This window comes from Poecile atricapillus, chromosome 1 (genome assembly GCF_030490865.1).
Source record: "Poecile atricapillus isolate bPoeAtr1 chromosome 1, bPoeAtr1.hap1, whole genome shotgun sequence".
Lineage (NCBI taxonomy): Eukaryota > Metazoa > Chordata > Aves > Passeriformes > Paridae > Poecile > Poecile atricapillus.
The window spans coordinates 123,729,751-123,745,090 of record NC_081249.1 but is presented as its reverse complement, the minus strand read 5'-3'; the positions used below and the strand labels follow the sequence as shown (position 1 = coordinate 123,745,090).

At 45.9% G+C, this 15,340-nt stretch overlaps 1 protein-coding gene across 1 annotated transcript; it reads right to left on the bottom strand.

The window, feature by feature from the left end:
• Positions 1-686: 686 nt before the first annotated feature.
• Positions 687-15,333, bottom strand: IVD (isovaleryl-CoA dehydrogenase). Its single transcript, XM_058848223.1, has 12 exons — positions 15,175-15,333; positions 12,235-12,324; positions 10,943-10,994; positions 8,158-8,327; positions 6,650-6,743; positions 6,263-6,399; positions 5,645-5,741; positions 4,478-4,571; positions 3,258-3,339; positions 2,707-2,811; positions 2,013-2,085; positions 687-1,886 (listed from the first exon to the last, which is right to left on the bottom strand). The coding sequence occupies exons 1-12, from the start codon at positions 15,307-15,309 to the stop codon at positions 1,753-1,755; spliced, it is 1,263 nt and encodes a 420-aa protein (XP_058704206.1). The 5' UTR covers positions 15,310-15,333; the 3' UTR covers positions 687-1,752.
• Positions 15,334-15,340: the final 7 nt, after the last annotated feature.

Sequence of the window (15,340 nt, the reverse complement as noted above, 5' to 3'; positions counted from 1 at the left end):
GATATCGATTCATTTTACCTTCAAATCCAAGGTGCTGATCAGCCTGGAAAGTGAAGGTGTTATTTATTATGTGTATTAAATCCAGACCTCTCCAGTGCTGAAGGACAGATTTAAAAATCTCTGGGTTCCTTCCACCTTATAAAACCTATTTTTAACAATCTGAATCTCACACCATCCTGTCATGGCTCTGACACTCCTTAGAAAATTCCTCTGGCAGGAATGGATCCAGGAATCTTTTTGTGATAAAACATCAATGTCAGGTCACATAACTAAATTCTTACCTCCATGGACAGCAATGCACCGAGTATTTCCCGTATGAAGTGCACCTCAAGGTTCAGTTCCACAGCATGTCCAGATGCAGCTCAACAAAATATTCCTGACAAAGCACCTCTGTCCACCCTCTATCCAGAGACTTAGGCTGAAAATTAAACCCTGGGACACTTCCTGAGTGACAGCCACCCACTGAGGCTGAATAAATATGAAGCTTTAGAGGAAGGTGCTACCACTAGGACTTCAGAAGCTCTTTCTGGCTCTTTGTGACTTTTATAAACTCTTGGGGACCTACCTGGCAATTAAGGAAAGTGAACTGTCTTCAATCTGTGGCATTTTAAAATTTTGTGTTAGTCTACTGTCACCTGGTATAGACAGGAGTCAACTACAACCAAAAAAATACACACAGTTGAAGGTGAGTTTTGCTAAAACTGCTGAGAAAAAACTGCCAACACGGCAACTGTTTAATTAACTGCTCAATCACATTTCCAGCAGCCCATTTCAACTGGTGATTCACACTTAAAGGCTGGCAGGGTGCTGTGCAATTTCCTTTAAAAAGCTGGTTAAGCCCCGATTTTCTGGATATAAGATGCACTGAGATCACTCACAAACACATTGCTCAGCTGCCTGGAGTTGGAGTGTGAGGACAGGCTTGGCCAAAACAACAACCTTCAGAGGGAACCAAACCCCAAAGAAGTCAGTTCCCTTCTGCCTGCTTCATTCACGGATGTCACAACACAGCTCTGATGTGTTAACTGTCCCCAGAGTGATGGATGGTGACAACCCTGAGAGAATGATCTGGTGGGAGCAGTCAGACAGCACAGCAAGGACTCAGGTCTGCACCCAAATAACTCCAGAAGCAGCCAGTATAGGAAAGACATTCTGCAAAGAAACATGCACAGGATTTAAAGAGGTTTTAGGATTCAGCACCTAAAACGCTGCTTGTGCGCAAATGATTTTAAACGCTTATGATTGTAACCCCACAATGTGGTTGGTGTCAAGTTCCTATAATGGAAGGTATTAAATCCCATTGGAAGGTCACAGCAGGAGGCTTCACCTTCCAATGGCAATATGCTAAATTCTAACTGTTTAATGGCACTCAGGGCTTTTTGGAAAGAACAAAGTTGTTCCCTCATTGCTCATTTTGGTGGGTTTGGGTTGACTTTCTGTGTGTAGGAGTGGCTGCACATCCTCTGCCAGCCTGCCTGGTGGGGGGATGAACCTCTGCCTTGCAAAGCTGAGAATCAACATGAACACCATGACTCAGGATGATCACAAAAGAGAAAAAACACTTCTCCTTCCATATACCCTCTGATTCATTTTGTCCAAGCCCAGTCCAGCAGCATCTGTTCCCAAAGCAGGCAGAGGGGACTCCACAAGTGATGATGCTGGAATGGCAGGCAGGAAGAAGCCGAGTTGTGCGCTCCAGCCTCGTGGTCAAGGCCTCGTGGTGGTCACGGTGCTGCCTCTGCACTGGTGGCGTTACTTGAAGATGGCGTTGAAGGCCCTGCCGATGACGAGCCTGCGCACCTCGCTGGTGCCTGCCCCGATCTCATAGAGCTTGGCGTCGCGCAGGAAGCGCCCCATGGGGTAGTCATTGATGTAACCGTTCCCACCTGCCACACAAAAATAGCCACAAGTCACACCCTGATTTCAGGGCTGAGGGTGGGACGGCAGAGAACAGAGACAGAGGGAAATGCTCTTGCTCTGTGCTTGGCTCTGTCCAGCCATCAGTGACTCACCCAGGCACTGGATCCCATCCAGGGCCACCTGTGTTGCACACTCTGCTGAGTACAGGATCACTCCGGCGCAGTCCTACGGGACAGTCACAATGGGACAGTCAGGAAAGGTGTCACCTGCCTGTCTCCAGTCCCTGTGCTGCCCTCACGCTGCCATCTCTCTACAGACACCTGCTAAAAACCTAGAACTACTTGATCACAAAGCACAGGGACAGGGAGCTCCAGCAGTGTCCCTGTTATTATAGAACACTCACAGCAGGTCTGTAAAGGCCACGTGAAGACAGAAGAAGGATAAAAATAAGAAGTGCACCAGAGAAGCTGGCTCTCTCACAAAGGCCCATCGATCCCCCGGGAGACCAACGTGATTTGGGATGCAGAGCTGTGTTCCCATTATTAAACATTTAACATCCTCCTCTAACAGAGGTGGGGGTGACAACACCTGTAACAACTGCTACAGCCCTTACAACAGCCAGGACTTCTGTCTGGGCTTCCAATAAACACCTACTGATGCTGCTAAATCTCTTGCCTTGTAGAAGGAGGCTTGATTTTAATTTGTGAGTGAAAAAAGGTACTTTAGGTGTGAAAAAAAGACCCTTTGGGCTATGGGGACTCATTGTACAGAGACTCCCCCCAGCTGAGGCTCTGGGACTGGAGGAATTGCCCCAGGACACACAGCCCAGGTAGGAGTCGAGCTCACCTTGGGGTTGAAGTGGCCCTGGTCACAGGCTTTGGCCACGTTGTAGACGTACTGCCGGGAGGCCATGAGCCGCGTGTACATATCTGCCATCTTGCCCTGCATGAGCTGCACGGCCCAAAGACAAGGGACATTAATTAATACGAGTGAGCAGGGCCACCTGCTCCCCAAAATACCTCAGAAAAACTAGATAGGGGAGGAGCCACGGACCCAGCAGACAGGAGGCAGCTGCAGATTCTGTTAATTCACAGACCCCTAAACATCAGCCACAGTCCTTCACCCACCAACAGCGACCTCAGGGGAGCAGCAGGCTCAGAAGTCTTTTCACCTTCTCACCACACCTAGGATTTGTTGAGTTGAAAGGGACCTTAAAGTTCATCCAGTTCCATCCCCTTGCCATGAGCAGGAACCTTCCACAAGCCCAGGTGATCATTTTAACATCATGCAGCCCCAGCACCTTCTCCATGCAAAGGCCCCGCCACAACAAAGCTCTCAGTCTTTTCAGTTTTAAAGAGAAAAGAGGACAAAAATTCCCAATTCCTTTTCTGCCTCACCTGGAAGTGACCAATTTTCTGTCCAAATGCTTCTCTGACATGCAGGTATGGAATTGCATGGTCAAGAACAGCTTGCATGAGCCTAAGAAGAGCAGAAGGAAAAGTGAAACAGCAGAACTATTACTTAATAATGATTTAACTTTGGAAGCGTAACCCAAGGCAAAAAGGTTCTCATAGCTAAAGTGATATCCTGCTGTCTTCCTACAGCTCCACTCAAACAAGGCCAAGAATAAAATCCAAAGGTCCCATATTTCTCCCCAGTGCTCTTTTAGGACATCCTGTGGGAAGCTCTGTCCTTTTAATTCAGGGAACTGAGAATTGAAGAGCTTTCTCACAACCACAGCCAGGACAATCTGTGCTGCCTCTTATCTCCAGAGCCCCTCAGCTCAAGGAGTACCAGCCAATATCATAAAAAAAAAAAGCACAGGTAAGAACAAGGAGGGGAAAAAAATCCTCCTGCTGCTTTGTGGAAGTTGGTCTTTCCACAAGAGGATTAGCCCAGAGAGACCACTCGGGAGGACAAAAGGACTGTGGGGTGCCGATAATTACTGGGGAGCTTAAGGATTGAATAAATGAAGAATAAACCAGTTTGTGAGTCTCTGGACAGAGTGTTAGATTCTAAGGAATTGATAAGACAAATGAGCTGGTTATTCCCTGAATAATAACATAGGGATACACAAGCCAGCAACTGAGGACTGAAGCAGATTTATATCTCTGGAAATTTTTTTATCAAGACTGATCATTTCCAAAGCCTGCTCTGAAGGGTCAGTGGACACTGGCAGGCAGAGTTGCAAACATTATTTCTGGCATTGCTTCTCTCATCCCTTGCTCCTTGCAGGGGGGTCCACAGAGATGCTTTCAAATTGGAAAACCACTGCATGAGGAGCTGAGAGCTCAAGGATGAGGCAGAGCACATTTGAGTGAGCTGTGGCTGCTGAGAGGGCCCTGAGCACTTCCAGCAGAATCCAGTTGAGCAGCTGTGCTGGTGCTGGAGTTTTGTGCTGGTTTTGACTGGGACACCCAGCAGCCACACCTTGCATCTTGCTTGCTTCCTTCCTACCTCTGACCCAGCCTCTCCTCTTCTGCTGCCCCAGTAACCCAGTTCTCCATCCAGGATCCACCCTACCAAGAGTTGCAGGCCCCAAGGGATCCCCACCAGGCTTGGCCATCACCAAGGATCCTTCTGGCCTTACAACCTATAAAAGATGACAAACCCTTACCCCAGGGGGCCCCCGGACAGCACGAGCCTCTCCAGGTCCAATCCACTCATCAGAACGTAGACTCCTTTGCTCAGTGCCCCCAAGACATTTTCAGCTGCAAAGAGCAAAGGAAATGTGATTTATTTATCTGTAAAACTCAGACAAGCTGCTGAGGGCCTGTATTCACTGGGGAGAGTAGAAACAAGGGCCAGTGGAAGGTGTCCCTGCCCATGGCAGGGGGTGGGACTGGATGACCTCAAGGTTCCTTCCAGCCCAAACCATCCTGGTGTTCTATGAAAAATATCTGAACAGCCTGAACCATTTCCTGGAAAAAACTGCTTCAGCTTCCAAAGCCAAAGATCAGAAGGAGCATTAATGGCCACAGTGCCAAGTGCATTAACTTCCAACACTGCAGTGATGTGCTTCTCCACGTCATCATCCTCTTTCCACGAGAACATGCTGCTACCTGTGGATGATTCCTGGGACATGATCAGAGCACTGGGGCACTGGCCTTCATGATTTCAGGGTGGAGGGATCCAACACACTTAGAAATGTCAGACTTCACTGAAACTTTTCCACTTCAGCTTTTGAAGGTGTATATGGGGAGCAGGAGAGCTCCTTGCACTGCAAATGTGCAATTAGGATTTTTATGATTCTGGATAAAACATCTTCTCCATTTGTTCTAGAAAAACTAGAATTTTACTATCAATAAAAATTGCCACTGGAATAAGAAATATTGCTATTACAGAGGCCTCTGCTGTATTAACCAATGGAGAAAGGATGTCCATTTTCAGGCCCTGACCCCAAAAGAACTGAGAAATGTTACAAAAGCCTGTTGCAATGCCTGCAGTGAAAAAACCTTCAGAGCAACGTAGCTCACCTCCATACAAGACAACAGCTCTAATGGAAACAAGTTTCTTGGGAAGCCTCAGCAGAGCTCTGGAGAAGCAGTGGTTAAGAATTAGGTCCATGAGGGTGAAAGAGCAGCAACCTGACAAGTGATGTGTTCCCTCCCTACAATCCAGCAGATTGCACTTTTCCAGTTCCACCAGCTCCCTCAGAGGCTGCCAGAGAGCAGATAAGCATCTGCAAAGCCCTCCAGGTCACAGGCTGAACATGTGTGTAATTAGTGATCCAATTTATCTGATCAAGAAGACAGGAAACCACCATGATTTGAACTCAACTCACCGGGGACCTTGCAGTCTTCAAAGATCAATTCACAGGTATTAGACCCTCTCATTCCCAGCTTATCCAGCTTCTGGGCTGTCCTGAAACCTGGCATTCCCTGCAAAGTCAAGGCAGTAAAAATGCATTTCACATCTCAGTTCCGACAGGCTAAAGAAAATCATGAGATCTGTGAAATTCCCCTGACCACAGGAACATGTGTAGGGTGCCAGGAGGGAGATAAAGTGACCTCAGAAAGACCAGGTCTAAGTGCAAGTGCAGAGAAAACAAATGGACAGAGAAACACACACATATGAACCCTATGCACTCATTTTCTAATGCACATAAACAGCAAACAAATAAGTTACTTGGACAGCTGCCAACACAGGCTCTCCTACAGCAAGGGTTGGAAGCTGTGCCAGTAACTGAACTATTCATAGTAATGAAGTTATGCCCATCAGAAGGTTTACTGATCTCAGATTTTATTTTATTAAAGGTTCCTTTCCTGACTGAAAGTCAGAAATGTAGTTTGTCTTTGAGGAAGAGGCTGGCAATTATGGAAGGAAAACCAGCTGACTTCCAAATGAGGCAGTTAGGATAAAGGATTCTGCTTTAAAACCCTGTGGGAATCAGTAAACCTACCTTCTCCACGATGAAGGCGGTTATGCCTCGGGAGGCTGGGACAGTGGTCATGTCGGTTTTAGCGTAGACGATGAGAACATCTGCGTCCGGCCCGTTGGTGATCCAGAATTTGTTCCCATTCAAAACAAAGTAGTCTCCTGGAAGCCAAGAGATGAAATCTGTTAGCTCATGACAGCAACACTGTATTACCACTCCATTAACTCCCTAACAGGCTTCCCAGAGTCACTTAGTTTGGAAAATATCTCCAAGATTGTCAAGTCCAACCTCTGGCCCACCACCACCTCGTGAACCAGACCAGAGCACTGAGTGCCATGGCCAAATGTTCTTTGAACACCTGCAGGGATGGGGCCTCCAGCACCTCCCTGGGCAGCATGGAACAGAGTTTACCTTTCTTGTCTGCTTTCAGCTTCATGGACACAACGTCAGAGCCAGAATTTGGCTCGCTCATGGCTAAGGCTCCGATGTGCTCCCCGCTAATTAGCTGGAAGAAAACACAGTATTAGCAAAAGATGAAGATCAGCAGCATTGTGTTTGCTCTTTAGCTCCCCCCTGCCTGTTTTCCTGCACTGAACCTCTGCAGTTTTTGTTCTCTGCAAGAACTCAAAGGATAGCTGCTGTTCCCAGCACAGCCCAAGCAAGGAGCTCCCTTGCCCTGTGCCGAGGGAACAGAACCAAATCCTGGTGGGATGAGAAAGGGTGACTCAGCTCTGTCTAAGCTAGACAAGCACAGCCCTGCTTGCACAACACATGAGAAAGGTGCCAAGGAGCCATGCAGGCAGCCATATGCCTGTCCCCAGCTCCTGCCTGGGCTTTCTATTGCTCTTTTACACAAACAAGAGCCAGTGAACACAAATGGCCAACGAGGGGGTGAAAAGGGAAGGGAAAGTTCTCTGCAATGTTCTCATAGCCCAGTCCCCCCACACTCACCCCACAACAGCAGATGGACCCTCTTCCTGTGCCTGCTCACACCAGGCTCTGGCAGAGCTGGTGCTTCCACTTCACTGTTATTTCATCCCACCCTTTTCTCCTTGCCTTATTTTTTCCTCCCTGTGTACTTTCTTCTCCTCCTTTTGACCTCTACTTTTTTTATAAAAAAGCAGACTCAATGCTTAAGATATGTTCAACCAATTCAGTCCATCAGTGCATTGCTACAGAAGTCCCCATCAAGTGTTCAAATCCAGTTAAGCACCTTTAAGTGCTCTGTCAGGAGCCAAAACAAGTCAGAGCTGAAGTGACTTCACATCTCATTGAAAGGCAGAGAATGAAGCATGAAAATACACCTGAGGAAGGAGGACAATTTGGGGTTACACATTTGCAGGCTGCATAGTGCTTTGAGGAAGTGATACTGCACTTTGCACGTCCTTTAAATCAAGTTTCTTGTGCTGATAATTTCACTGATAATCTCAGTAGCTGGGATTCAATGTGCTCATTGTTTTTACATGCATTTAAAAACTGAAATCTAATTAACGCACTTCTGAGTTACAACATCAATGCCCCAAGTGATGATGAAGTTTCACCTGTAGTTAATTAACAGCCAAAGCAAGCATTTGGGCGAGTGAGAAATGAAGAATATAAAATAAGAAAGGAGTGACTTTCATTCAGAGATCTCGAAATTATTTGGGAATTTAAAAAAACAAGCTCCAGTTTCACCTCAAAGCCTCCCTTAGTAACACAGCTCCACAGAGCTGGGCTATGCTGCCTGCAGACAAGGACCTGGGCATGGGATGAGGTCAATAGGGATTAATAGGACAAAAATTGACAGGCTAAGGAAGGGCAATTTAGCAAGTTCAGTACTTCCTAAGGTTTGGTCACCAAAATCTGCTGATGTTTAAGATGTCATCCTTGCAGCCAGAACCTAAATACCTTCCAGTGTTGCCCCTCCTCCAGCCACATACCTTGGGCAGGTACTTCTGCTTCTGGGCCTCGTTGCCGTTGCGCACGAGCTGGTTGATGCACAGGTTGGAGTGGGCCCCGTAACTGAGCCCCACGGACGCTGACGCACGGGAGATCTCCTCCATCACCAGCACATGGTCCAGGTATCCCAGGGCAGATCCACCGTATTCCACTGGGAAGAGAGGAAAAAGCTCATGTTACCCACCACACGCACACGATCCCGGGGCTGGGCTCAGTATCCAGTGAGATCCAAGACACTGAGAATGCTTCTGGGTTTGACTGTTGCCAGCTCTGAGCTGAGCACTTCTGGCTTTCCCCATCCTCTCTCAATTTCACTTTTCTCATTTTAAAGCCACAGGGATATTTTGTCTTCAGCATAATCTGTAATTGACTTGTAGAACGTTGTATGTAGAAGATGCACAAGGACACATCTTGAACGTGCCACTGACATTGCACAATAATGGCTCCTTCTAATCAACTTTAGTATTATCACAAAGATTAAATCACCAAGTTGCAACCTCCTTAAGGTAAGAACAAAGGAACACAGGCAAGGTTTGAAAAATCCACATAAATTTGCCCCTAAACAAATAAGGAATTCTCAAACTGCACAAAAATGTGGCACTAAGAACTTTTTTAAGCCCACAAATGTGCAGGACACCAGAATTTTGATGAGTGTCTGAGAAGGAGAATGATCCATAAATGTAATTCATCAGTGACAAGCATGTAGATTTCAAGAGAGGATGAAGGAAGACAGAGCAGCACTGGGAGCCTAGCTAGGCACGTGGAGTTGAGCCTAAAACTAATAGTAAAGATTACAGTCACACAGTAGATCAGAGAGAGAAGGCAGGTAAAAAGAGAAGGCTGAGAAATGCATAACAGCCTTGAGGAGCCAACAGCCTAAGTAAGTATATACACATGTACCTCTAAACACATTTATATACACACAAATACAGTCACCTCCCAACCTAAAAGCTTTGTTCTCCAGGTAGGAAGCAAGTGGTTGTACTGCTAAGAGGTTGTACTGCACTACAACAGGACATGAACGTCGAGAAGCAGCTGGGGAGATAAACTGGGAGCACTTACTCATCATCAGTGTGGAAGCTGCAAGCAAAAGCAACAAGGGTAAGAGAAAATCTCTGTGTATGCTCAGAGTGACCAAAGGGCACAGCTCCAGGGGCTGCTGTCCCAAATTCCTCAAATTAACACCACAGCCATTGGCATCACATGTGGTCTTTTCTGCAATGTCCCGCATTTTGACTCCTGCCTTTATCTGCAGGGCCCCTTAGCCTCTAAAATCTCCCCTCTTTACCACAAACCCAAGTTTAAGGGTTTGCTATCAGTATCCCAAAAGATGGACTTAACAATTTCTCATGTATGCCAAAACAAGAGGGCTTTTTATTAATTCCTATATAATGTCTGGGTTTGGTGCTTTTGCCTCAAGAAAGGTGAGGTAACTGTGAGCAGCACAAATCCAGGACTGCTTTGCACTGCAAGAGGAACAGGAAAATGATCCTGCCAGACACCTCCTCATATAACACAAACCATAGAGTGATTTCGAATGATGCTGCCCTTTCAAAGCTACTCTTTGTATATGATATGCCTATATTATCATTCCATGGAAACTACATATTTACATTTCTTCACTTTGCACTTTATAAAATAAATGGAAAATTACGAACACCGTGGTTATCTTAGTTCTAGGAAGAAAACAAACACCACTGTTATTCAAAATGTTCCCTTAACAGACTTGAGGCACCGGTGCCCAAACATGCCATTTAATTGTGTACACCCTCCTAAGATTCCACACAATCTTCACATCCTAAATCCCAGTCTCCTCCAACAAAACCAATGTCAATAAAGAAACACACAACTCCTCAATCCAAATTAAAGGGAAAAATCCTGGGTGTAGGAGGGTTTGAGAGGTAAACCTTTGAGGAAATCAAGAAGGACAGGGCTCATGAGGGGATGGCTTATTTATAGTGTGGGAAACTGCTGTAAGCCTCAGGCACAACATCAAAGAAGAAAGAAGGTAAGAGTGAGGAAAAACAGGAGCAGCAGTAAATGGGGAAGAGGAGAGAAAGCAGAAATGCAGAATCCTTCAGCACTGAAAGCGAGGCAGAGGCATTATTCTGATGCATTGCTATTCAGCTGGATTCTGCAGAGCCTTTGCACAGCCACATCTAGAAAACAGATTTTTCCATAGGGAAAGAAAGGCCCCATCAGCCGCTTTTCTCCACTAAGGGCTTCTCCTCATTACCCTGCCTTGGTGCATTCAGCACAATCACACTCATCTGTAACACTCATTACAACACTTTTCACTAACCTGCGCAAGGCTGAATAAGATTTCCCCTGATTTTTTTTCTGACTGGTTGGCTGTGGTCAGCTCCCCATTAGTTATCACAGCTTTTCAAGGCATTATTTTAGACCCTTTGACTTCTCCCATTACAGATGGATGTTTGTTCTGGGATACTTTTATCTCTAGCTCTCCTTCTTCAAAACTTGCTTCATATTAGAAAGGCACAAATACGTTTCAGCTACATGTGTTACATCTGGAGAAACCATTTCAGAGTAGTGCTTTTAAATTCTGAAAGGCATTTTGTCTAACAAAGAAAAAGGATTCAAAGTTAGAGAAGAAGAACAGTTGGGAAAGTTTTTTAAAACACAAAGATAGGACAAAATGGATGCCACATCACAGACAAGGCTGTTGTGAACTGGAAAGTGAGAGTTTAAGTAGTCTCTCGTTTGAGGAATCACCCATCGGAAGGTAAAAGATCGGAAGAGACTTACCAGGGGCTGTGATCCCCAGAACTCCCAATTCTCCAAGTTTCTTCCAGAAGTCCTAGAAACACAGAACAAGTAGTCAGCCCAAACTGGCAGTCTGGGCATCAGCATAACAAGTTTCCCCAGGTAGTTCACTGGACATATCCGTTTATCTGTGAGATATCATGAGAATGAGGGATAATACCTGTTCCTCCTGCACTGCAGCTCCATCCTCGGAACTGAAAAACCACACAGATTTAAGGACTCCAGTTATGCTACACATGGGAGGAGTTTGTGGAATTCAGTGAAAGTTCACATGCCTAAATTTAATTCTGTAAGGACACCTCCTAAGATTTAACTCTTTGCCCACTCTAAGGAAAACTTCTGTGTTAATCCATTACCAAAACCCTGGAAATATAAAGCATTGCTATGAGCTGGCACTTTGAAACTCTTCCAGTAAAACAGGACCTGGCAATTAAAGCCAAGGAAGCCTCCTTGGGGGAGATTAAAAAAATGGGAATGTTACAGCCATGACAAAATGCAGTGGCAAAGAATGTCACCAGGGAGGCCCACATGCATCCTGTTTCTTGTGGAACTCCTTTCCTCTGCTGTGTGGTGGACACATAGGTGAGTGCTCCTCATGTGGCCTCGGTGTCCATCAATAATTATCGGGAAATATCTCCAGAGACTTCAAAAAGTATCATACAATAGCTCTGGATGACATCTGGAATGCCAGGCTAAATTTATACACTTCACTTCAAAGCTGCACATACATCCCTGGAAATGTCAACATCAGAACTCTGGGAAATCCTAGCAGATGTTTAGAGCTTTTTGAGTCTTGTGGAGTTGATAAAAAACAATAGTCAGATCTCTCATTACCATCAATCAAAGCACCCCATGGCACAGAATTTGTTGGGTTTATTAGAAAAGCAAGTTTCAGCTCAACAGTCAAACTCCACATTTCAACATTTGCACACAATATTTTCACAGCAAACCTGAGAGGAAATTCATGTCCAAGAAAGGGATTGAGCCAGGAGTATACAAAGCACATGTTGGGGAAGGAGCCAGAACAGACAGGCAGAAATCTCATGATAAGAATCCAAACGAGACAATTATCAATCTTTATTATGACTATTATAGCTGGGTTCTGCCCCAGGTTGCTAAAAGTTGGAAAACAGGAAATCAAAAAAAGGTTTTCTCTGTGGCTTTTAAGTTTGAAAAGTTAATGCACATGTTCCTGTGGTGTGGCTTGGGATTGTCTGGACTAATGCAGAGATCAAAGCCCGAAAGGCTTTCAGAACCACACATGAAATACTTGCCCGCATGCCTTTGAATTCGTTTTCCTGGTCAATCTGTTGGGCCTTTGGAGCCAAATGCTCTTGGCAGAACTTTGTCATGGTCTGTCTAAGCTGAGAAAAGAGGGGAGGAAAAACACATCCGTTACATCTCAGTGATGTATAGTTGTCTTCTTCCCCTGGATCCTGCCAGCATTCCCTCACCAGGCCACTCCAGCAACCCAAACCCAGAAGCACAAGACCATAAGGAAACCCATGGATCAGGTTACTGGCTGAAATACCACATAAAAGGGGCATTTCTTTAGTCTTTTAAAAAGGAGCTGATGTACTTTAGTCCCTCTCAGCATTTAACCTCAGTTGTAACCTGACATGAGAGAATGTTCCTGAACTCCTGCCTGCACTGGGGTTTCAGGCATATTTTTGAGCAGGGAACCTTGGAAGTTGATGAACTGAGTTTATAATGTGCTAAACCCATCCAGTAGCTGCTTACAGCATCATTTAATTATGTGCAGATGCCTGTAATAAGCAGAGATATTAATTAAAATTACACTAATTGTGTGTTAAACTGGAACTACATTATCTACCTTACTACCTTCTACATTGTGAAAATTTGATAGAGCCAGGAATGTTCATTGATGCAAGTGTTAAAAATCCAAAATATTTTTCTTAATTGTAAACTCTGAACACTTACATACATGTATGTTACAGAAGCCTATATGCATACTAACAAAATATATATAGTATCTTAGATGTTTTTAACAGGAAGATTTAAAAACTTGGTCTGGATCTTATGGCAGAGTTTAATAATCCATTTTTTCCCCCCTTTTTGATTCTTTATTCCCACACATTAATTCTGGTGAAGCAACAATTTTAAAGACTTAAATCCTGAGCTGTTAAACCAGAACCTGTATAAGGGGCAGGAGCAACATACCTGAATATGCCCACACTCCTCTGCCTTTCTCTGAGCCCCAAAACCTAAGCATCCTCTTTTTTACACTTGAGAAGCTATGTTAAATTTCCAGTCACATAGACCCTGGATTCCAGTACTCCCAAACAAGCTTTCTCCCCACTGCTAGATTTAGAAACTTAAAAAAGATCCCCAAAAGACATTAGATATCTTGCCACCGTGACAAAGCTGACTGCATTATACTTCAACAAAAAGCTTAAAATAAATTAAAACAAGCTTAAAACAACAACAACAACAACGATAATAAAATCTTAATCAATTAGAGATTCAGGATGGACTCATGGACTCAAGGCAGCCCTGATACCCTAAGCCAGTTTCTAACAGTTGTATTGCTTTTTATTCACAGTTTCACTAATACTCCTGAAGATTATTTCTGATTTTTTTTTTTTTTTAGATTTTCCACCAGACATATAGGAACAAGAGGAATATTTTACACCTTCTTTTACATCTGCTGAATATAGAAGTACAAATAAACATCAGCTCAAGCTGGTAAGACCATAAACATTGACACACACGTGACAAGGAATAATTCTGTAGCAAGAAAGAAGAACAAGTAAGTTTATTTTGCAGATCTATATGCCCGCACTATCAGAATTATCTGGAAAGTGAGGCTGTAGCTCCAGTGTTTCACTGACAGGAGCCTGTGTGGAGCAGCCCTCGGAAGACACTGCCCTTCAGTCCAAGAGCTGGGGCAGAAGGGAACGCATCTGGAATGGTCAGCGCTTGGCTGCTGTTGCACACAGAAAAACACAGCAAAGCTAAGGGTCATAGAATCACAGAACATTCCAAGCTAGAAGGGACCCACAAGGATCATCAGTCTGTTGGAAATGACTTAACTCCCAATTTTTCATTACCTGTTTTAAATTGGAAGCATGCCTGCTTGTAGTCAGCACTAGTTAAGTTTCTTTTCCACAGACACTTATTGATACTTTGATCATTAAATCACTGAAACCTTAAATTTGCTAAAACTAATCCTGAGAAGCTCCAATAAACAAAGCCTGAGGGAGCTGAAGATTGGACACCTGGGATCTTCAATTTATGGCCCTTCAAAGACATGTTGGAGTAACCAGAAGACACAGAGGAGACCGAAGCTTAGAAAATTGGAAACTCTCCATTTAAGAAAAAATGATAAAAGGACTAAAGAAAGTGGGCCAGATTAGCATGAAGAGCGAGAAATCAATAACCAATAGAGGACAGAATACTAATTAATAAAGAGAATGATGCGACTTAGAACCAATAATTTCTTTGTTTGCTAAAAAAGTGTAAGTGAAAAAGTTTTGTGTCTTGGTTTGGTGTGAAGGTCAGAAATTTGTCAGCTACACAAACACTAACGACAGTGTTAGAGCCTTACTTTTCCCAGCGTTTTCAGAGGTTTTCGGTAACAAGTCCAACTCCCAGCCCTGCTATCCCCAACTATCTCACCCCGTGCCTGAGAGCGTTGTCCAAATGCTGCTCTGGCAGCCTTGGTGCTGTGACCGTTCCCTGGGGAGCTGTTCCAGTGCCCAACCACCTTCTGGAGGAGGAGCCTTTTCCCAATACCCAGCCTAAACCTCCCCCGACCCAGCTGTTGCCTTTCCCTGGGTTCCTGTCACTGGTCACCAAAACAGAGACGCGTTGCCCCTTGCAGGCAACCCGCAACGAGCTCTAAGAACCATCCTAAATCTTCAAGCGCCCCATTGGGCTGTACAAGCTGGGAGAGCTGCGACACTTCTTTTGGGAGGATGCGACGTGAGCGTTCCGCCACGGCGTCCCTTGGAGGATCACGTTTCTGACGATTCTCGCCGATCCAGCAGGCCCAGCGAGGCCGCAGGGGCGGTCCGCTCCCGCAGCGCGCTCTTCCGCGCCGGAGCCTGGCGGGCCGGACCGGACCGGGTCGCTCGCTCCCGCGGGCCGCGCCCCCGCCGCACGCGCGGGGATTGGCCGGCCCCGCCCGGCCGCGGCCAATGGGCGCCCGCCCGCCCCGTCACACCCCCGCGGCCCGCCGGGCCGGGCCGTACCTGGCGCTGCTCGGCGCTCAGCCCGTTCACCGTGTCGTCCACAGCCAGCCCCGCGCCGCCGCGCCGCGGCACCGCCAGCGCCCGCCAGCGCCGCGCCCCGCCCGCCGCGCGCCCCAGCACCGCCAGCGCCGCCATGGCCGCTCCCCGCCGCAGCGCCGCGCGCAGG